This window comes from Schistocerca nitens, chromosome 9 (genome assembly GCF_023898315.1).
Source record: "Schistocerca nitens isolate TAMUIC-IGC-003100 chromosome 9, iqSchNite1.1, whole genome shotgun sequence".
NCBI lineage: Eukaryota > Metazoa > Arthropoda > Insecta > Orthoptera > Acrididae > Schistocerca > Schistocerca nitens.
In genome coordinates this window covers 352,615,647-352,638,055 of record NC_064622.1, presented here as the reverse complement: position 1 = coordinate 352,638,055, position 22,409 = coordinate 352,615,647, and the positions used below count along the sequence as shown (strand labels likewise).

The 22,409-nt window shown below is 45.5% G+C and overlaps 1 protein-coding gene across 1 annotated transcript in view; it reads left to right on the top strand.

Annotated features, from left to right (window-relative positions):
* The window catches only part of LOC126203663 (fatty acyl-CoA reductase 1-like), a 169,486-nt gene that overhangs the window by 105,240 nt on the left and 41,837 nt on the right, over nt 1-22,409 (top strand). The window contains exon 7 of the mRNA XM_049938030.1: nt 16,831-17,103. Coding sequence (XP_049793987.1) covers nt 16,831-17,103 — 273 coding nt within the window. The remainder of the gene's footprint in view (nt 1-16,830; nt 17,104-22,409) is intronic.

Below are 22,409 nucleotides of genomic sequence, written 5' to 3'. Positions count from 1 at the left end.
ACCAAGAACGTTTACCCCAACTCCAGACTTTAGAGGCCACGGCAGCAACAATCCACACGACGCTCGGAAACATTACCTGTATTGCGGCTTACCTTAGCCCAAAGAAGCCTCTCCACCCAGAAGATCTTTACTCCGTTACAGAGGGTTAGGACAAGATCCTCCTTGGAGGGGATCTTAATAGTAAACATGTTGCTTGGAATTCCCGTAAGACTAACCCAAAAGGACATACGTTGTTTGCACTGGCTGAGAATTTACATGTTTCCGTCCATGGACCACAGGAACCGACGAGGATACCTTACGTCCAGACACAAGACGCTGATGTTCTAGACATCGCCATAATCAAGAACATCAACCCGAATCTCCATCTGCGGACGCTGGATGATCTTTCGTCGGACCACAAACCGGTGTTAGGACTCATAGAGAGGGCTACTTTGCAACTCCCACTGCCGACGACAAGAACTTACGACTGGCAGCAGTTCCAAGCGTACCTCAACAATGTGCGACCAACCCAGGTTGTTCCTACCAGAGAAGCGATTGATGTGGCAGTCGCAGTACTCACGAAGAAGATTACCAGTGCGAAACAACGAGCACCCACGGAGCACCTGCAACCAGACGTCAATTATGACGAGTTTCCACCACCACTGCAGGAGCTTAAGACAAGGCGCAATCGCTGTCGGAAACGATGGGTCCGTTACCGCCATCCGGACGATAGGCGGGAAACTCACAGACTAACCCGAGAACTCCGGCGGAAGGTTCAGGACTGGAAGCAACACACGTGGGAACTCAAAATGGACAACTTTCTATTACGCACCAAAGATGAATGGCGAATAGTTAAAAGTCTCAGACAGCAACAGCCCCCCAAAAGGGCAATTCGTGGACCCCATGGCCTCTTGTACGACTCACTGGCGCAGGCGGAGCTGTATGCGGATACATACCAACAACAGATGACTACGCCCCCCACGGAGGATGGAGATGATGCACTCCACCGTGCAGAGGAGGACACAGCGGCGGAATGGGAAGCTATTCGGGACGCCCCGACTAACACTATGCTCCGGCTGACAACGCCGGAGGAAATTCGGAGGATCATCAAGTATAGCAAACACACCTCACCTGGAGCAGATAGAATCAGCAATACGGAATTGAAACACCTCCCGAGAAAGCCTGTTGTGCTTCTCACCCGGATAGTGAACAGCTGCCTCAGGACTGGATACTTCCCAGAGGCATGGAAGATTGCCAGAATAGTGCCAATACCAAAACCGGGCAAGGATCTCTCACACCCTGACAGCTACAGACCCATAAGTTTACTGCCGACGCTGGGAAAGGTACTGGAACGTGTCCTACTGAAACGCATGCTGGACATCCTTGTGGCACACAACATCATCCGACCGGAGCAGTTTGGCTTCCAGGCGAAGCTATCGGCTGAGTTACAACTACTGCGCATCACGGAATCTATCCAAGACGATTTCAACAAGAAACGACATACTATTGGAGTCTTTCTCGATATAGAGAAGGCTTACGATAAAGTATGGCGACGCAACTTGATCGTCAAGCTCCGACGTACCACTCCCCTACCAGACTGCTATTTAAAACTTCTTGACAATTTTCTTCAGGATCGCAGATTATATGTTCGCATTGATGACAAGAATTCAACAACACGGCCTGTCCTTGAAGGACTTCCACAAGGATCGGTCATCTCTCCACTGGTGTTTAATTTATATATTAACGACCTCCCGACGGTGCCACATGTTACTGCCAGTTCCTATGCCGACGACACAGTGCTCCTGACTGCAGGCACCAGAATGGACCACCTCGTCACACGGATGCAGCGCCAACTAGATTTAGTGGACCACTGGACCCACATGAACAAAATAACGGTCAATGCAGAAAAAACCAAAGTTGTTGTCTTCACACGTCGGAGACCCATTGTCAATGACCGCCTGCGGATATCAGACCAGCCACTCCCCTGGGCAACAACTGTAAAATACCTGGGAGTGCATCTAGACGCCAAACTGTTGTATAGTCATCACATTATGGAGAAGAAGACGTCTGGCCTCAAAATGCTGGGAGCTCTCCTCCCCTTTCTGAAGAGCTCATACCTCAGCCAACGCACGAAACTCCAGTTGTACCATGCCACAGTCGAACCATCTATTTTGTATGGATCGACCTCTTGGGGTACTACGTGTGCCACTAACTACAAGAAGTTACAGGTTGTACAAAGCAGATGCCTACGATGGATCACAGGAGCCCAATGGTGGATCCGAAATCATGACATTCATCGAGCCTTAAGCGAATCTTACCTCTCAGACAAGGTCAAGGAGAAGGCACGAACCTTATTTTGGAAGTTGGACATGATACGTGACAGTACACCACAACTCACCACAGTAGGTGCAGTAGAACCCTTACGCAACCACAAATATAAAGTACCGAAGGCGATAGTATTTGAGCCTCCGTAAATGATATCCCTACGGAATTCTCCATAATTTAAGGACATATCGTCCTTTAGCACTTCTACACACATGTTTTCAAACACACACCAAAAGCAGCGAGTTAAAGGACCCTTCTGTGTGCCCAAACTAAAGCTGAAAGAAGAATAAATAAATAAAGAGAAAATTTTTACCCCTTCCATTCCCTACAGAAGTAAAAATCAACGAAGTTGATCAGACTTCAGCACCACCACACACTAAAAAAACAAAAAAAAAACAAAAAAAAAAGTTCACGACAGTCAGTTTTAGCCCTGACGACGACCATGGAGGTAGTGGTCGAAAGCTTGGAGTTTTATCCTGATTTGACGCAGCATGTACACCGAGAGATTTTTACTCAAGAAATACGTCGCGAAAGACTTCGTAGCCACAATGTAGAATACGTTTGGCAGCTACGTCACACTTTATTTCCTGGGGTGGTGCAGCATTATCCTACTAAATTTACTCGCTAATAACAGTATTTTGTTATTTCGATAAACATCCCGAATGATTGTCACATAAGCGGTGACATAAAGGTAGACAATTCATGTTTTTGAGCCCAGAAAGCTCTTATCAACAGAAAATGCAGATTAGTTTGCCATTTTATTGTGAAATTGCCGGCTTATTCATTTCTGGGGTAATAATAGAGGGCTTTTTGCCTGGGTTGTCTGCTAGCGTAGTCAAAGGTGTTTGCTACTGCAAGGGAGGTCTGGTTTGTTTTTGGTTCTAATCTCGATGGAGGCAGATAGACTATCAGTAAAGGAATTTTAAGAAATTCTCGCGCCCCCAATACGTTTTATTGCTACCTTTATCCTGTACAGGCGCCCTGTGGATGTCGATGTGAAACTCTTATAGAATTTCATACTTGTTACTGCCTACTTTTTCCGCTTCTGTCAATAACTGAATTGACTTAAGTGTGGCACTGAATGATTTTTAACTGGATTTCGTTATGAATCTCCACGCATTGATTAATTTGCACACTTTCATGGTAGGTCAGCAACGGTAATCCAGTATGACTGGTCTGAACGTTGACACAGACAATTTCGCGGCCGAATGCGCGTAATATTTTGCTAATTCGTAACGATCTGGGGTACTTTGTCTTACTAAAACAGTTACGTTATCTCGATAAGCTGAAATTTATTTTTCTTAGTAAAGTTCATACTAATTAGCGTTTCTTCTTTCATTTATATCTTATATTTATGTATTGTGTTTAACACACTAATCAGCATTAATATAGTCTTACACATGATTGAAAACAGTCTGACAAATTTCTGATAGTTTTTCAATTTCTCGCCTGTACATAGTATGTTGGTAGCACTTCGTCGCCTTGCCTGTTATGCTGTGTAGTAGACTTTAAAGCTGTGCGGGTCAGCATAACGAAAAGGCGAGGGGTCTCTCTCGTTTTGTCCACGACTGTACAAAGGGCGTTAAAAAAGTTTTGAACAGTCTTCTCAAATTTTTTTATTTTTTGCAGGAGGAGAATGACATTTTTTGTAACCACCCTTGGAACATTTAGTTATACATTGAGCCTACTCAATGTAGCCTCCATCAGCTGTGACGCATCTGGGTTTCGGTTGGGTTGTTTTGGGGAAGAAGACGAGACAGCGAGGTCATCGGTCTCATCGGATTAGGGAAGGACGGGGAAGGAAGTCGGCCGTGCCCTTTGAAAGGAACCATCCCGGCATTTGCCTGCAGCGATTTAGGGAAATCACGGTAAACCTAACTCAGGATGGCCGGACGCGGGATTGAACCGTCGTCCTCCCGAATGCGAGTCGTGACGCATCTGGTCGAACGTTCTTTCCATGATGTAAAAGTACTTTGGAAAAATTCTGAGGATTGAATTTTACACCATCGCTTGACACCGGAAATAAGGTCTTCCTCACTCTCAAATGTTTTACCGCGCCTTCAGATCACCAAAGAGGTAAAAATCAGAGGGAGCCAAGTACGCGCTGTAGGGAGGATGAGGAACAATTTTCCAATCCATTTTCCTGATTTTCTCCTGCGTCATAAGGGCTGTATGGGGTTTGGCATTGTCATGGTGTAGTCTGATAAGCTGACCCCTGAAGCTGTAGTCTTTGGGTCTTGATGGCACGTCGCAGCTTGTCCAGTGACAAACAGTAACGGTCCCAGTTAATTGTGGAACCAGGTTCCAAAGTAAATGAAAATGACACCACAGTGATCCCAGAAGAAGGAGGCCATCACCTTTCGGCCTGCTGTTCGTGAAAGTCTTGGTTTCTTCTTCCGAGGGGAACCCAGGTGACGCCACTCCATGGATTGGGTTTTGCTCTCAGGTTTTGACAAAAACAACCATGTTTCATCCTGGATAATGACGCCGTCAAAATACTGTTTCCACTCTTCAGTAAAGGTCTTCATGAGACCCTCGCACACATTCTTCCTCATCGTTTTCATTTCTATTGTCAATAATCTACACAACCAACGTACACAGATTTTTCTGTATCTTAGTGACTGTACCACTGATATCACACTACCCAATGACAAACGAGTCAGTCCGGAACCGCGCGACTGCTACGGTCGCAGGTTCGAATCCTGCCTCGGGCATGGATGTGTGTGATGTCCTTAGGTTAGTTAGGTTTAAGTAGTTGTAAGTTCTAAGGGACTGATGACCACGGATGTTAAGTCCCATAGTGCTCAGAGCCATTTGAACAAACGAGTCATTTCAGCAGGCTGTCGTGTCGTCACACATCTGTCATTGCGGATGATTTGATCAATGGTCTCCTTATTCACATCACTCACTGCCGTCGATGGTCTACCGTATCGTGGATTGTCCAGTAGAGAGAGATCACTTTCTTTAAACCTCTGCAACCACCGATGGATACTGCTGCGATCCACTGATCCACTGTGTCCTGCCCATTAACAGCGAGCAACTTCCTGTGAATCGATGTGGCCGAGTCATCGCCGGTCTTGAAGAGAAACTCCATCACCGACCGTTCTAGCAACCTAATATCTACTTCACGATCCATTATGGCTCACCTCTAACTAAAAGAAAATACTTTTTTTTACCAACTTATAGCCAAATGTTCCAAGTATGTTCACAAAAAATTTCATTGTCCTCCTGCAAAAAAAAAAAAAAAAAAAAAATTAGATACGACTGTGCAAAACTTTTTGAACGCCCTTTGTATAAAACATCCTTAAACCTCTAGTTACTTTACAAACGAATTTATATTAAATATTTGGAGTTAAGCGTTGAAATGAGGAAAATTTGAAAGAAAAACATTTGAAATTTTGCTTAAACTTTGTTGGAAGTCGATAAGGGCTCTCAGTATAGAACACTGGATAAATATTTCTCGCATATCAATGTATGTGACGTCATATTTCCTGAACTGTGTTTGGAGCAATGTTATAACTTCTCATGTGTATTCAGTGACATCTGTAGATACTTCTGCAAAGTGTGTTGTGAACAGAGTCAGTGGTGAAGAAGATACATATTAAAACGTCTCTTGAGCAGATTACAAAAGCATTTTACAATTTTAAATTCGGCCAGTAATTACGTGAAAATCAAATTCTTGTTACCACTGGAAACCGTTAAATAGGCGACCTGCATATAGTACCACACTCTGGACATTCGCTTAGTAATATGGTTCAAATGGCTCTGAGCACTATGGGACTTAACATCGATGGTCATCAGTCCCCTAGAACTTAGAACTACTTAAACCTAACTAACCTAAGGACATCACACACATCCATGCCCGAGGCAGGATTCGAACCTGCGACCGTAGCAGTAGCGCGGTTCCGGACTGAGCGCCTTAACCGCGAGACCACCGCTGCCGGCGCTTAGTAATACATATGGATAATTGACCTTCGAAGTTTTGGATCAATCACTGATCTTTTTGGGGAACAGTTTAGTTGCACATACTATAATTTCAGGTGTGACGATTCGTCGTCCGAACGTTAAAACTTTGTTGTAATGTAGTTTATGACCATCTTACTGGGCTCTGACCCTCTTACTGGGCTCCCTTATTGAATATTGACGTACCTGTCAGAAGCGAGAAGAAAAAGTCCACCGAGCGAGGTAGTGCAGTGGTTAGCACACAGGACGATGGTTCAAGCCTGTGTCTGGCCATCTTGATTTAGGTTTTCCATGATTCCCCTAAATCGCTTCAGGTAAATACGGGGATGGTTCTTTTGAAAAGGCACAGCTGGTTTCCTTCTCCACCCTTTTCTACTCCGATGGGAGCAATGACCTCGCTGTTTGGTTCCCTCCCCCAAATCAACCAACCAAACACAGTCCAAAGTCTACTCCTAAGGCAAAGTCCACAAAGAAGGTGAGCTATTTGTGACTTTTGGTGCCCAACAAAATTTGATGAGAGCACCACCGACATTGTGGTGATGGTGGTCAGGTACCAGAAGCAGCTGGCTTTTCTATGATCCAGTGATCGGCAACAGTAGGGGCACGGTCGTGGAGGTGTGGTAGTAGGTTACTGTTGTCAACTTGCTGTTTTGAATGGATTATCAATACTGTACTTTATGCAGGGCTACCCCTGCACACTTCAACCACCACACTTGTTTGTTAAAAGGCCAGGTATGGCCCCTGCCTCATCTACGAAGTTGTTACTAAATAGACGAGGCGAGGCACTGTATGCAATCGAGCCTCCAGCAGCTGCCACAGCGTGTAGGGGCGACAGATTCGCCACTATATCGCGTGCGATTTGCAGCGTGCAGTGCTGCCATCAGTGGGCACCATTTTCGTTGGTGCTGTCACTTGTTCACATGGTACCACGCCGTATCCTTCTGCAGGCACCTACATAGGTCCACGCTCCATCCATAGGAGGTATGTAGCCTTATTCTTTATCATTCGGTCGCTCTGTCAATGGTTCGATACGTGAGCACTCCGAGCAGTAGAGTTACTGCAACCGAGCCTCTGTACATTTTCGTAAGACGTTCGGTAGCGAGTCGGTATGCTACCCGAGGAACTGAGGTGGGCCCGTGCCCTGTTGCCATCTTTCCCTGCGCCAGCGAATCAAAGACAAGTGACCACAGCCGCTGGCATGCTCTCTTGACGACTGCGCATCTCGCACAGTGCAGCGCAGTGTCCACAGTGTACAGGGTTCGACACCCGACGCGGCCAGCTGACACAACTACCAGACATGCTAATCCCATTGTTGTTTTCGGAAAGTATATTTACAGTGAGTAGTGTTGGTCATTTAAGTTTCCAGTGGAAATGGCGGAAGTAGACGAGAAGGTTACTATATTCACATCCCAGAGACAATAGCTTTGTGGCATTGCCATTGTGTGTGGTATATGTGAAATAAAACCTGCTACCAGGATGCTGTAAGACTTTATTATTGACTGGTTTCGAGCAGTATGTCTACCCTTCCTCGGAATAACTATCTTTGTTAAACATTTGATGACTGATAAGGCTTTTTCCAACTGATTTACTCATTTCATGACTTGCTAAACAAAGATACCTTCACATACAAAAGATGGCTGTACACCTTTGATGGGTTCTCATGTAAGGCCGCAGTTCCTAAACCAAAGTATGGGCGTCCTTCATGCTCAATCAGTACCTTGCGACAATGTTGCTGTCAGGCTTTTCAAAGGGTACGTCTCGTCCCACAGATTATATTGCCAATGTGCACGGTGCCACATTTCCTCGAGCTGCCTTGCTCGTGTTCGTTGCTCTTGCCTTCTCCTTAACAGCGCCAGTTGCACCATGTCCACCTCCATGATTCTTGGCTGAAATGCATGAGTAGTAACGTATATGAACTCCACATCCAAAACTGAAAATCACACAATATTTCTAAAAAAAAAAAAATAATTGAGCAGTCAAACCGCACTGGACCAAACAAACAGCCTTACCAACACGTCACCACCTCTCAGCATAGCAGGTGGGCCGATCGTTAACAGGCCTCAGTAGTGTACGGAATAGCAACCTTGGCTGACGAATGGAAAATGAGGTCGCTACCGAGGCTAACGCACGGAACCGAACGGTATGGACTACACAGAATAAGGCTACAGCGGAGGCCACCCGACAGAATGTCAGCTTCTGTGCCCGGCTGAAGAGGCCTTCGAAGCAATATCTCACTGTGAGTACTTCGGTGCAGTCTTCCTGGGTGTCTGACGAGCATTTGACAGCGTCAGGCACCCCGGCCTCATGTTCAAAATACTAGTACAATGGGTACTGACGTCCCACGTTCGCCTCATAAACTCATACCTAGACGGCAGGAAGCCCAAGTTAGTCCGCGTCCAGGCAGCTCACTACGCTGACGATACGGCGCTGTACAGCAGAAGCACGAACGCCGCCGCCCTCCGCCGCCAACTGCAGATCGCCAGTGACACACTAGACGAGTGAGCTTTTTTTTCTTTCTTTTTTTTTTTTGCATGTTGTGTGCAAAGAGTGATCGCCTTTGGCGATTTTTTCTTCTGGAGTGGCAAGGTGTGAGAAATGGTTTTACTTTATTGTGTAATCGCTTGCAAAGGGCCTTGGGCTCTCTGTGGGTCCTTGAGGGTGTTGGTTATGCAGTCGTATGAGTGATGGACAGTAACTACACCAAATAACTGAACATTACATCATCTTTGATGCTCCTGTGGGGGTGCAATAATGGCTCTAGGCGCCTTGTATTTGTGCCAACGTTGTGGTAGGGCTTGGCCTACATTCGCAAGTTCTCGGTCATGTTCGCGATACTTGTATAATTTCTTAAAAAGACGAGTTGACTGGTCTTTTATCTTTTCAACGACGTATTTTTCTCGTCAGTTCTTGTTATTTCCGCCGAGCTGGCTGTCAAGTTCCGCCTTAACTGATCGATGACGCAATTCCTGGTGGTCACTCGTCGTGCCATTCCGGACGATGTGACGCCTGACGTCGGCAGCAGCCCTGTCCCATGGCGGCGTGACTCTGGATCGTCCACTTACCAGGTGTTAGCACATCTACATCCGTATGATTACTCTGCAGTTCACAATTAAATGCCTGATAGAGGGTTCGTCGTACCACCTTCAAGCTATTTCTCCACAGTTATGCTCTCAAATAGAGCCCGAGAAAACGAATACTTAAATTTTTCTGTACGAGCTCTACCTCCTCTTATTTTATTAAGATGGTCATTCTTCCCTATGTAGATTGGGGGCCACTGTAAAAAAAAATTAATGATTGATATTTCAAGACTAGATCCTGCCCCAACGAAAAAACGCCTTTATTTTAATGACTGCTGCCCCAATTCAGGTACCATACCAGTGCTGGTCTCTCCCCTATTACGCGGTAGTACAAAACGAGCTGCCCTTCTTTGAACTTTTTCGACGTCCTCCGTCCTCATTCGATGCGAATCCCACACCGCACAGCAGTACTCTAGAAGAAGACGTGCAAGCACAGTGTACGCAATCTCTTTTGTAGGCCTTTTCTAAGTGTTCGGCCAATAAATCGCAGTCTTTGGTTTCCTTTATCCACAACATTATCTATGTGATCATTGCAACTCAAGTTATTCGTAATTGTAATCCCTAAGATTTTAATTGAGTCTGCAGCCTTTAGGTTTGTGCGATTTGTCGTGTAACCGAAATTTAGCATATTACTTTTGTATTCATGTGGATGACTTCACACTTTTCATTATTTCGAGTCCATTGCCATTTTCGCATCATACAGATATCTTGTCTGATTCATTTTTCAATTTGATTTGATCATTTGATGACTTTATAATACTGTAAATGACAGCATAATCGATAAAAATCAAAGAGTGCTACTCTGATTGTCTCCTAAGTTGTTTATGTAGATGAGGAACAACTGAGGGCCTACAACACTTCCTCTACTTGATGACTTTCCATCGGTTACTACAAACTGTGACCTTTTTGGCAGGATATCACGAATCCAGTAGCACAACTGAGGCGATATTCCATAGACGCTTAATTTGATTAGAAGTCGCTTGTGAATTACGGTGTCAAAAGTCTTCTTGAAATCCAGAAATATCGAATCAATTTGACATCCTCCGTCAACAACTGAAATTCAAGCGCACATATCGTTTACGCAAGCTCTATCCTCTGCTGAACCCGACTCCCACACTTCCCCCACGTCTCGATGTCACGAGACGCTGCTCCGCCCTGTGGCTGAGTATGCTGCAGTCGTCTGGGGAGAAGGCAGCCGAAGAACACATGAAGAAGCTCCAACGCCTGCAAAATTGCGCTCTCCACCTGGCTACGCACCTACCAAGAGACTTTCCATCTGTGTCGCCCACGACATCGCAGAAGTCCCACACCTGCAAGACAGTTTCCGATCGACTACCCATACCTTTTATTCTAAGACACGACAGTTAAGGAACATGAAGATAAGGACACTGGACCGAAAGATCCATCGCAGCGTCACAAAAAGATGGCCTCATCTCCTCATTGCGTAGGAAGCCTCTATAGACAAAACCAAAGAGTTCGAAAAATCAATGAACCATATTATCGCTTGCGTGGGAGGCAAAACACTTCGTCTTGCGAACTCCGCCACCTTCAGAGGACCAAGACAGCCCTTGGAGTTCCAGCAGCAGCTGTAGAGAAGGTCAGCCACGTCCCGGACTCCGGCGATCTAGAACCGCGGACCACGCCTGACGAGACCGCTGCCGTTCCTGCCAGCCGCCGAGTTCTACCGTTTTCGCCGTGAGCCACATCCGCCGCTGCGCTGCCAACAGCGGCTCACGAGGCACCACTTCGCTGTGGCTACTGTTGGCTGCATACGAACTGCTCCTCGAGATATTGTCCAGGATAGACGGTTGTCAGTTACCAAGGGATGGAGATACTTACTAGGATCCCCTTGAGTAGGAGGTCGCAAAAGGCCAATGATGTTTATGGTATTCGACGCCCCGACCACGCAAACACAATATTGGCTGCTAATGGCAACAAGGGGTGGGACTGGAGGTCTCCAACGGTGAGCATAACACGAGGCTACCGAGGGTAGTTGAACTGCTTAGTCGACGAGTAACTCACAACGGTGCTAGTGGTGTTGATACAAGGCAGAGCAATGGCAATAAAGTAAACACTGCATTATATGTACAACGACGATTCATGAAGCTGACATTTTGTTACAAAAGAAACCAAGAAATTTCGCAGAGTGAGAAAAAGTGACAGATTAAGTACGAGGTGCATTCAAGTTCTAAGGCCTCCGATTTTTTTTCTCCGGACTGGAAAGAGATAGAAACATGCGCATTGTTTTAAAATGAGGCCGCGTTCATTGTCAATACGTCCCAGAGAAGGCAGCACCGTACGGCAGATGGAATTTTACCGCCAGCGGCGAGAATGAGAACTGTTTTAAATACAATGGCGACGTTTTCCTTACTTGAACAGTGTGCAATCATTCGTTTTCTGAATTTGCGTGGTGTGAAACCAATTGAAATTCATCGACAGTTGAAGGAGACATGTGAGTTATGGATGTGTCGAAAGTGCGTTCGTGGGTGCGACAGTTTAATGAAGGCAGAACATCGTGTGACGACAAACCGAAACAACCTCGAGCTCGCACAAGCCGGTCTGATGACATGATCGAGAAAGTGGAGAGAATTGTTTTGGGGGATCGTTGAATGACTCTTGAACAGATCACCTCCAGAGTTGGAATTTCTGTAGGTTCTGTGCACACAATCCTGCATGACGACCTGAAAATGCGAAAAGTGTCATCCAGGTGGGTGCCACGAATGCTGACGGACGACCACATGGCTGCCCGTGTGGCATGTTGCCAAGCAGTGTTGACGTGCAATGACAGCATGAATGGGACTTTCTTTTTGTCGGTTGTGACAATGGATGAGACGTGGATGCCATTTTTCAATCCAGAAATAAAGCGCCAGTCAGCTCAATGGAAGCACACAGATTCACCGCCACCAAAAAAATATCGGGTAACCGGCAGTGCTGAAAAAAATGATGGTGTCCATGTTCTGGGACAGCGAGGGCGTAATCCTTACCCATTGCGTTCCAAAGGGTACTACGGTAACAGGTGCATCCTACGAAAATGGTTTGAAGAACAAATACCTTCCTGCACTGCAACAAAAACGTCCGGGAAGGGCTGCGCGTGTGCTGTTTCACCAAGACAACGCACACGCACACCGAGCTAACGTTACGCAACAGTTTCTTCGTGATAACAACTTTGAAGTGATTCCTCATGCTCCCTACTCACCTGACCTGGCTCCTAGTGACTTTTGGCTTTTTCCAACAATGAAAGACACTCTCCGTGGCCGCACATTCACCAGCCGTGCTGCTGTTGCCTCAGCGATTTTCCAGTGGTCAAAACAGACTCCTAAAGAAGCCTTCGCCGCTGCCATGGAATTATGGCGTCAGCGTTGTGAAAAATGTGTACGTCTGCAGGGCGATTACGTCGAGAAGTAACGCCAGTTTCATCGATTTCGGGTGAGTAGTTAATTAGAAAAAAAATCGGAGGCCTTAGAACTTGAATGCACCTCGTATTAGCTTTTATGGAAGATGAGTCAGTGGAATGTGTGGTGTCGACCGTACGGACAATGTGCATGAGAAGTACAATGACAAGAGGTGCTTAACAAGTGAAGGTGATACTGAAATAGGTGTAGTAAAGGGCAGCGGATACTAAACATAATTACATACATAGAGGATCATCCGCAGCGCCACACACACAAATAAAATAAAATAAAATAAAGTCATGATCAGATTCCGAATAAGTCCGCAGCAATATGAACGTGCAGAACGTAAGAAAAATTATATATATATAGATATTCAAGGGAAGAGGACAAGATCCACGTGTTATAAAAACTGTGTTGATGCCTTTCAAGGACTTTCGATACAATTTACAGGATGTGCATGATGTGAGCCAATACGATACGCACATCATATATTAAAGTGATTTCTAGGGGAGCAGTGGGTGATTACGTAACTTCAAAGAGTGCTACGGAACGGGAAGACGTAAGATAACGGCGTTTCAAACAAAGCATCAACTTGGCGATGCACTGAAACCTGCAGAATCGGCCCAAAAATCTGTTGATGAGCTAAACAAACTTATCCCATCGCTCTGTAAGGAATTTGTTCTCATCTCCGACGAGTCGAGATTTGAAGATGGAATGCATATGAAAGCAACCCTGGAAGTCAGATGCACCAAGAGTGCTGTAGCAAGATAAACTATCAATGCCTTAACTCATTCGTATACAATGACGCCGACTGTTAATCAGGATGGTAAATTGGCTGTAAAATTATTTAGTGTGCTGCAAAAAGTTGGAGACGGTCTTCCCCTACAAACGTTTCTAAATGGTTCAAATGGCTCTATGGGACTTAACATCTGAGGTCATCAGTCCCCGAGAACTTAGAACTACTTAAACCTAACTAACCTAAGGAAATTACACACATCTTTGCCCGAGGCAGGATTCGAACCTGCGATCGTAGCAGCAGCGCGGTTCCGGACTGAAGCGCCTAGAACGGCTCGGCCGCGACGGCCGGCTACGATCGTGTTTATGATCTTTCATCGGCGGTGGGGAATATTTAAATCACAGCAAGAAAGAGTGGGAAAATGAGCGTAAGAGAACTACAACTATGGTACGAGCACTGCTTTTGGCCAATAGCTGGTCAAAATAAATTGCTTTTGCTTCATTCCTGGTCTGCGCATAAAAATCATACTTCCTTAGAGCAAATTATCCCTCCTGAACAGTGTATGACATTTCAGTTCATACCACATGGAACCACCGAACAAATACAGCCTTTCGACGTTTGTTTTTCCGTGTTATAAAACATTTTGTTGCACTATCAGCAGCTACGCCTTAAAGAATAGCCACTTTCACGATAAGCTCCACTACACAATGTTTTGCATACGGTTGCATGCCATCACATTCCGTCAGTTCCTATCACCCCGTTTCACCAATATACTTCGTTCCTTAAGAGCGAATATCCAGCTGAACATCCTGTACGCTTTGTAGCTCCCAAGGAGTTCGCCATCGATCATGATGATGCGAACCTTTGTAATTACCGTAGCACCATTTCTCATTAGGTCTTCATGGTGCAAGTAATGGCTTGTTTTGAACATTTCTTGAATATTGATGATATTCATTTTGTGAAACGTTATACATACATGCCATTGAAGGTTGATGTCTACACGTGAGCCTAACTACAGACTGAACTTGCGACTTTGCACTCAAGGGGTTCCTTGTTAGAAGTGTACTTTGTTTTGTTACTGTAATAGTTGTGTTGTAAAAGTGTGTTTTGTCATGACTTAACAGAGGATTCAGCAAAAACCTCTGCCATTCCAAGTTATCTGGACCCACTGGATACAGCTTACATCATTAAGAATGAGACGTGACTGCTATTCCACCGTGCTTAATTTTATATCTCATGAATCTTTGTTACACATGGTGAGTCTGTGACTTGCTGCCTATGTCACGATGACCTTTGAGCCCCCAACCAGGCGGGTGACAGTTCTGTTTTGGTGGGGTAGAGCATCTTTGCAATCCCCTCAGCCGCATGGTTCTTCCCGAATAAGCGGCTTGGTGCGCAGGAAGACACTCGTTACGAGAGTTATGGTGAAGTAGTTCGCGGGGTTTGGTGAGAACTCTCCACGATCGTATCCTATCAATGCGTTCTTAAATAGCCCTTTCCAAATAGGTGTGAAGCAATAAGAATCTTAGTAAGCCATATTTTTCAGGACGCAATCTACACTCATGCTCATAACTTAAGGATAATTGCAGAATGTGGCAACACACAACGTGGCACCACACAAAACTGGCGCTAATGGCATAGGCACATAGGGAACACACACGACACAGATCTGTAAGACCACGGTACTGGTGATAAGTTGAGAAAACCGTCCCAAAACACATATGCTACGAAACGCCACTGTTTCCTACGCATGTACCCCGACAACAATATGGGATATGATCACCACGCACACCTACGCAGGCCGCACAACGGGTTGGCATACTCTGGATCAGGTGGCCGAGCAGCTGCTGGGGTACAGCCTCCCATTCTTGCACCAGTGCCTGTCGGAGCTCCTGAAGTGTCCTAGGGGTTTGAAGACGTGAAGCGATCCGTCGACCGAGAGCATCCCAGACCTCGATAGGGTTTAGGTCTGGACAACAGGCAGGCCACACCATTCGCCTGATATCTTCTGTTTCAAGGTATACGATGGCAGCTCTGTGGGGCCGTGTGTTATCATCCATCAGGAGGAAGGTGGAACCCACTACACCCCTCAAAAGGCGACATACTGGTGCAAAATGACGTCCCGATACACCTGACCTGTTACAGTTCCTCTGTCAAAGACATGCAGGGGTGTACGTGCCCCAATCAAATCCTAACCCACACCATCAAACCATGGCCTCCGCACAGGTCCCTTTCAAGGACATTAAGGGGTTGGTATCTGGTTCCCGGTTCACGCCAGATGAAACACCGGCGAGGATCACTGTCCAGACTGTATATGGACTCGTCCATGAACAAACCTGGGACCCCTGTTCCAATGACCATGTACTGTGTTCTTGACACCAGGCTTTATGGGCTCTCCTGTGACCAGGGGTCAATAGAATGCACCTTGCAGGTATCCGGGCGAATAAATCATGTCTGTTCAGTTGTCTGTAGACTGTGTCTGGAGACCACGGTTCCAGTGGCTGCGGTAAGGTCCCGAGCAAAGCTACCTGCGTCTGCGGGCACTGATGGTGAGATATCTGTTTTCTTGTGGTGGTGTACACTGTGGACGTCCCGTACTGTAGCGTCTGGACACGTTTCCTATCTGCTGGAATCGTTACCATAATCTTGAGATCACACTTTGTGGCACAGGGAGGACCCGTGCTACGACCTGCTGTGTTTGACCAGCCTCCAGTCGCCCTAGTATTCTACCCCTCATAACATCATCAATATGTGTTCTTTGAGCCATTTTTAAAACACAGTCACCATTAGCACGTCTGAAAACGTCTGCACGCTTCCTCGCTGTACCGTACTCTGACGTGTGCCAACACCCCTCTGCGTATGTGGACTGCTGCCAGCGCCACCGTGTGACGACCGCAGGTCAAATTCACGGCATGGTCATACGCCAAGGTGATTTAAACCCGCAAACCGCCAACCAGTGCGTTGTTTCACCATGTATAAGCATTATCCTCAATTTATCAGCATGAGTGTATATTCTCATCCAATCATGTTTGCCGATTTTCAATTCCATTACTTATCCATTCAATAATTTCATCGTTTAACACGATGGTGATTTGGTTCCTGAATATTACAACTTGTTTTTGTATAATTCTTCTAATAGTGGAATTTTATTGTAATTTTCCTTTAGTGTGCCCACGTGCTTAGGTTGTTATAGTGATTGAGTTCATAATCGTGTGCCTCACTAATGCCACATCCGTTACAAATGTGAAGGGAAGAAATGTGGCGGATCTATGTTAAATTGTACCCACACATTACTAGTAATCACATATAACGAACGGCCCACTTACTCCTTTTGTTTGTGTTGTGTTATCTATTGCAGGTACAGACACACCAGGCAACATCTGACACAACTGCCAGCACCTCGGCCGCTCGTCTACAACTGTGTATCGACTGCTCGCCATCCAAAGACCTTTGGTACCATATTAAAAGATGGACGTTATGCCTCAAATTTTCCCAGCATCAAAAGTATCTCTCCCTCCTACGGCTTCATGTTCAAACAGAAGTCGGCATATGTCGTCGTAGCCGTCCTCTTGCACCTAATTCCAGCCATGATTGTAGACACTTTTCTGTGTCTCAAGGGGAGGGAACCAATGTAAGTACCCCAGTCCTTTATGTACTGGCACTTCCAATGCCGCGTTCCACAAGCCTACAGTGCTGAATTTACTCTTTAAATAGCTGAGAGCGAATATGACTAATAAAGGTACTCACTCAATATGATAAACAATTCTGAGAAAACAGTAATGTAAATGACTCGTCTTAGAACGTGGTAAATTTTCTAATCTTAATTATATGTGCTTAACAACAACGATGCAGTAAAACTAATCCGAACACTATTGATAACTTATTGATTGGCGACTACATGCTGTGTTTTGTGCACCACGACCAAATAGCGGATAGAACTGGAAGGAAAATCAGCATTGGCCGTATTTTGTTGTTTTATTGCTAGCAAAATCGATTTTCGGTCACTGAGGAAATTTGGAAAATAAGTGAAATGCAACGTGATTGAAAAATAAGGGGTACCTTACACATACGCCTTAGTAATTTCTTTTCGAAATTGTAAGCAAAATCCCAGTTTTGAAAAGACTAGGATTGCCGTCTTACACTTCTTAGTTTATGTGATCGCTCTAAGCTTGTGGTTATAGCTTGATACCAGTGCCTACCAATTTTAATTGTATATTACAGCACTGAGGATGGTCACTAAGTGACCGAAAATCGACTTTGCTGACAATAAAACAACAAAATACGACTGTTGATAACTTTACGGTACTTGGACTCTCAAAGAAATGTTGTAATTTATTTTGCTTCATTTTTAGTTTGAATTCACTGAGAACTTTGGGAAAACCATTATTAGCCCAGCAGTCGCACAATAAATATTAAATATTATGCTTCTCTGCACTGCAGAAGACTTCAGAACAAATCAAATCTAGTCGGCAAATGGTGTATAATTTCAAAGGGAGGACCTATCGAAAACTATAAACTATGTATCGTTAAACATTATTTGCAAAATTTAGCATGGATTGGTGCAATGAAGACTTTTGATGGATTGATAATAAATTTCGTTTCAAATATATTCTATCATTATTCGTATTCTAGCTTGCTTCCAGCTTCCGTCACTTTATTAAATCTCCAGAAGTGCCTCAGTCTAGCTATAGGGTCCTTTTGCCGTGACCATCTCGTAATTGATGTCTCTCGCAGAAGATGCAACACCACCATCGAATTCTCTGGAAAGTGCAGTTCTATACCCTGTAGTTCTAAGTGTCGATGCTGATATCTATATTACTTGAAATACGTATGTAGATGGCATTATGATACGTTTATTATGTTTACTTGCGAAACCAACGTAAACTGACGATAATGAAACAATATATCACATAATAACTCAAAATTAGCCCTTTTAGAAACACGGTCTTGTACGACAGAACTTTCTCAGAAGGCATACTATTGGCGACTAGTGAGTGTGGCGCATAGTCGACATCGTGTATCTACAATTCGTACAACTTCGTTAGCTTAAACATTATTCATTTTTTTTAAGAGAAATGTGGTAATATTGGTGTAAGAAAGTTCTTATGGACGGTAAGGCTTCTCCTAATACCTGTAGTAAAATATTAGTAAATATTTATTAAACAACATCACTTGTTTAGCGCCATAATGGCTGTCGTTTCCCTACACAGGGTGTGCTCATACAGCTGACTACTTACGGTTAACCACCGCGCCTCACCCAACAGCATATTGGACAGCGTCAGACGGTCCAGGATTTACTACAGCTAGCGTGAGAACTGAATTCTTACGCCCTGAATATCTGCCGACACGACATGAAACGTTAATTTGAAAAATAAGTGAAATGCAACGTGGATGGAAAATAAGGGGTACCTTATTTTCCCCTCATCGGTCCAGGTCCTCCCCCGCCCCCCATCTGCAACCGTGTAACCTGTATAGTGCTGTTTTAAGTGAGTGTTAGTGTTGTGCACCCCCTGTCAGTGTTGCGAACAACCACCATACTGTCGCTACTTGTGTTTTTTATCTCATGTGAACAGAAACCAGACTGCCGCCTTGTTTTTTTAATTGTGCTTGTCTACTTATTGTGTTTATCTACATCGTCATCACAGTGGTTTTATATTTTAAATTCAACAACTTTCCACCATTTTACAGTTTTTTATAATGTCACTGTTTTACCGCCTTTTTTCTTGATTGTTTCTATTCCCCTTATGTTTTTTAACTTTTCTGTAGGCTGTAGAGCAGCATATTACGTTACAACCAGCCACTCCCCCCCCCCCCCTCACTCGGATGGAGGGGGGGTGGGGAGGGTTGTGGAATCGAAATGCAATAAAGGGAAAAAAAATCGGCTTAGCATTTTCGTGAAACAACAATGTTTCTCAAGCATGTTTATGAAGTAAGCTCACAGACACAAATTCAAAGAATTATAATTCATGCTTAAATTGCTATCTGCAGTTTTGCAAAAATAATTTCATACAGCCTATATCAAATTAGGTGGAATCACCAACTTAGATATGACTGATATATTTTCTCTTTTACTGTAAAGTGGAAATGATAGACAGTAAACGTAAAAGTGTGCTATTAAATGGTACAAATGTCTCTGAGCACTATGCGACTTAACTTCTGAGGTCATCAGTCGCCTAGAACTTAGAACTAAGTAAACCTAACTAACCTAAGGACATCACACACATCCATGCCCGAGGCAAGATTCGAACCTGAGACCGTAGCGGTCTCTCGGCTACAGACTGTAGCGCCTAGAACCGCACGGCCACTCCGGCTGGCAAAGTGTGCTATCAGTGGAAGGAAATACACTCCTGGAAATGGAAAAAAGAACACATTGACACCGGTGTGTCAGACCCACCATACTTGCTGCGGACACTGCGAGAGGGCTGTACAGGCAATGATCACACGCACGGCACAGCGGACACACCAGGGACCGCGGTGTTGGCCGTCGAATGGCGCTAGCTGCGCAGCATTTGTGCACCGCCGCCGTCAGTGTCAGCCAGTTTGCCGTGGCATACGGAGCTCCATCGCAGTCTTTAACACTGGTAGCATGCCGCGACAGCGTGGACGTGAACCGTATGTGCAGTTGACGGACTTTGAGCGAGGGCGTATAGTGGGCATGCGGGAGGCCGGGTGGACGTACCGCCGAATTGCTCAACACGTGGGGCGTGAGGTCTCCACAGTACATCGATGTTGTCGCCAGTGGTCGGCGGAAGGTGCACGTGCCCGTCGACCTGGGACCGGACCGCAGCGACGCACGGATGCACGCCAAGACCGTAGGATCCTACGCAGTGCCGTAGGGGACCGCACCGCCACTTGCCAGCAAATTAGGGACACTGTTGCTCCTGGGGTATCGGCGAGGACCATTCGCAACCGTCTCCATGAAGCTGGGCTACGGTCCCGCACACCGTTAGGCCGTCTTCCGCTCACGCCCCAACATCGTGCAGCCCGCCTCCAGTGGTGTCGCGACAGGCGTGAATGGAGGGACGAATGGAGACGTGTCGTCTTCAGCGATGAGAGTCGCTTCTGCCTTGGTGCCAATGATGGTCGTATGCGTGTTTGGCGCCGTGCAGGTGAGCGCCACAATCAGGACTGCATACGACCGAGGCACACAGGGCCAACACCCGGCATCATGGTGTGGGGAGCGATCTCCTACACTGGCCGTACACCACTGGTGATCGTCGAGGGGACATTGAATAGTGCACGGTACATCCAAACCGTCATCGAACCCATCGTTCTACCATTCCTAGACCGGCAAGGGAACTTGCTGTTCCAACAGGACAATGCACGTCCGCATGTATCCCGTGCCACCCAACGTGCTCTAGAAGGTGTAAGTCAACTACCCTGGCCAGCAAGATCTCCGGATCTGTCCCCCATTGAGCATGTTTGGGACTGGATGAAGCGTCGTCTCACGCGGTCTGCACGTCCAGCACGAACGCTGGTCCAACTGAGGCGCCAGGTGGAAATGGCATGGCAAGCCGTTCCACAGGACTACATCCAGCATCTCTACGATCGTCTCCATGGGAGAATAGCAGCCTGCATTGCTGCGAAAGGTGGATATACACTGTACTAGTGCCGACATTGTGCATGCTCTGTTGCCTGTGTCTATGTGCCTGTGGTTCTGTCAGTGTGATCATGTGATGTATCTGACCCCAGGAATGTGTCAATAAAGTTTCCCCTTCCTGGGACAATGAATTCACGGTGTTCTTATTTCAATTTCCAGGAGTGTAGAATCTATCGTATCTACATCTCTAGTGCAATGTTAGGGGAGGTAAGAGGTAAGAATAGTTTAGCAAAATTGTAGTAGCTTTCAGGAAGTTGCAAAAGAAAATGAGATGCCTTGGAGCTCCTTGAAAATGTTCCTGAAAGAAAATCAAGATGCTGGCAGGGCTGTCGGTTTGAAGAAATTAGGTCACCCAGTGACTTCAGTGTAATAATTAGAACAGAAATTATTGAAGTGCACAATTACAATGCAAGAGATGGAATTTAGACTTACTGCCAAACAAGTGAAGGTGGTTGCGTATGAACTGAAGGCGCATATTATCGTGAGAAATTTTTTAATACTTCAAAGAAAACTGCAAGGAAGAAACGGTGGTTCGGTTATAAACGTCGATATGGACTGAATTTGAATATTTATCGCCCGCATCTCGTGGTCGTGCGGTAGCGTTCTCGCTTCCCACGCCCGGGTTCCCGGGTTCGATTCCCGGCGGGGTCAGGGATTTTCTCTGCCTCGTGATGGCTGGGTGTTGTGTGCTGTCCTTAGGTTAGTTAGGTTTAAGTAGTTCTAAGTTCTAGGGGACTGATGACCACAGCAGTTGAGTCCCATAGTGCTCAGAGCCATTTGAACCATTTTTTTGAATATTTATCTGCACACCAGTAATCCAAAACTAATCCTGTTATGATCGACGATTACATTGCCATAAAGAAACTGGGCTTGTCTACGATGTCTACGAAATCGGCTTGATGTTTGTGATCAAGCCCAAGAAGGTTGTAATTGAGATTAAAAAGAAGTTCGTATACATAGACACATACTTAGAAAGGGGAGAAATTATGACTTTGGTATGCTGTGTTTGTGCTAATGGCAGTAGGATGCATACATTTATTACTTTCTCGATGGAAAGTGATTACAAGAGGGAGTGTCTACATTCAGCTTTGTCTGTCTGAAAAGGGGTGGACTACTAAAGTGCTGTTTTCAGAATGGTTTCAATTTTGCTTGAATGTAGCAGTTCAGCACCTGTGCTGTTGCCGATAGATTGGCGTGGAACACATATTTCCCCACAACTGCTTGAGCTCGCTAGTCAAAATGGTATCCGTTTACTTAAAATCCCTTCTCACACCACGTATGTGCTCCAGCCTCTGGAATTTGGCATTTACAAGGAAATCGAGAGTGCTTGGAGAGCT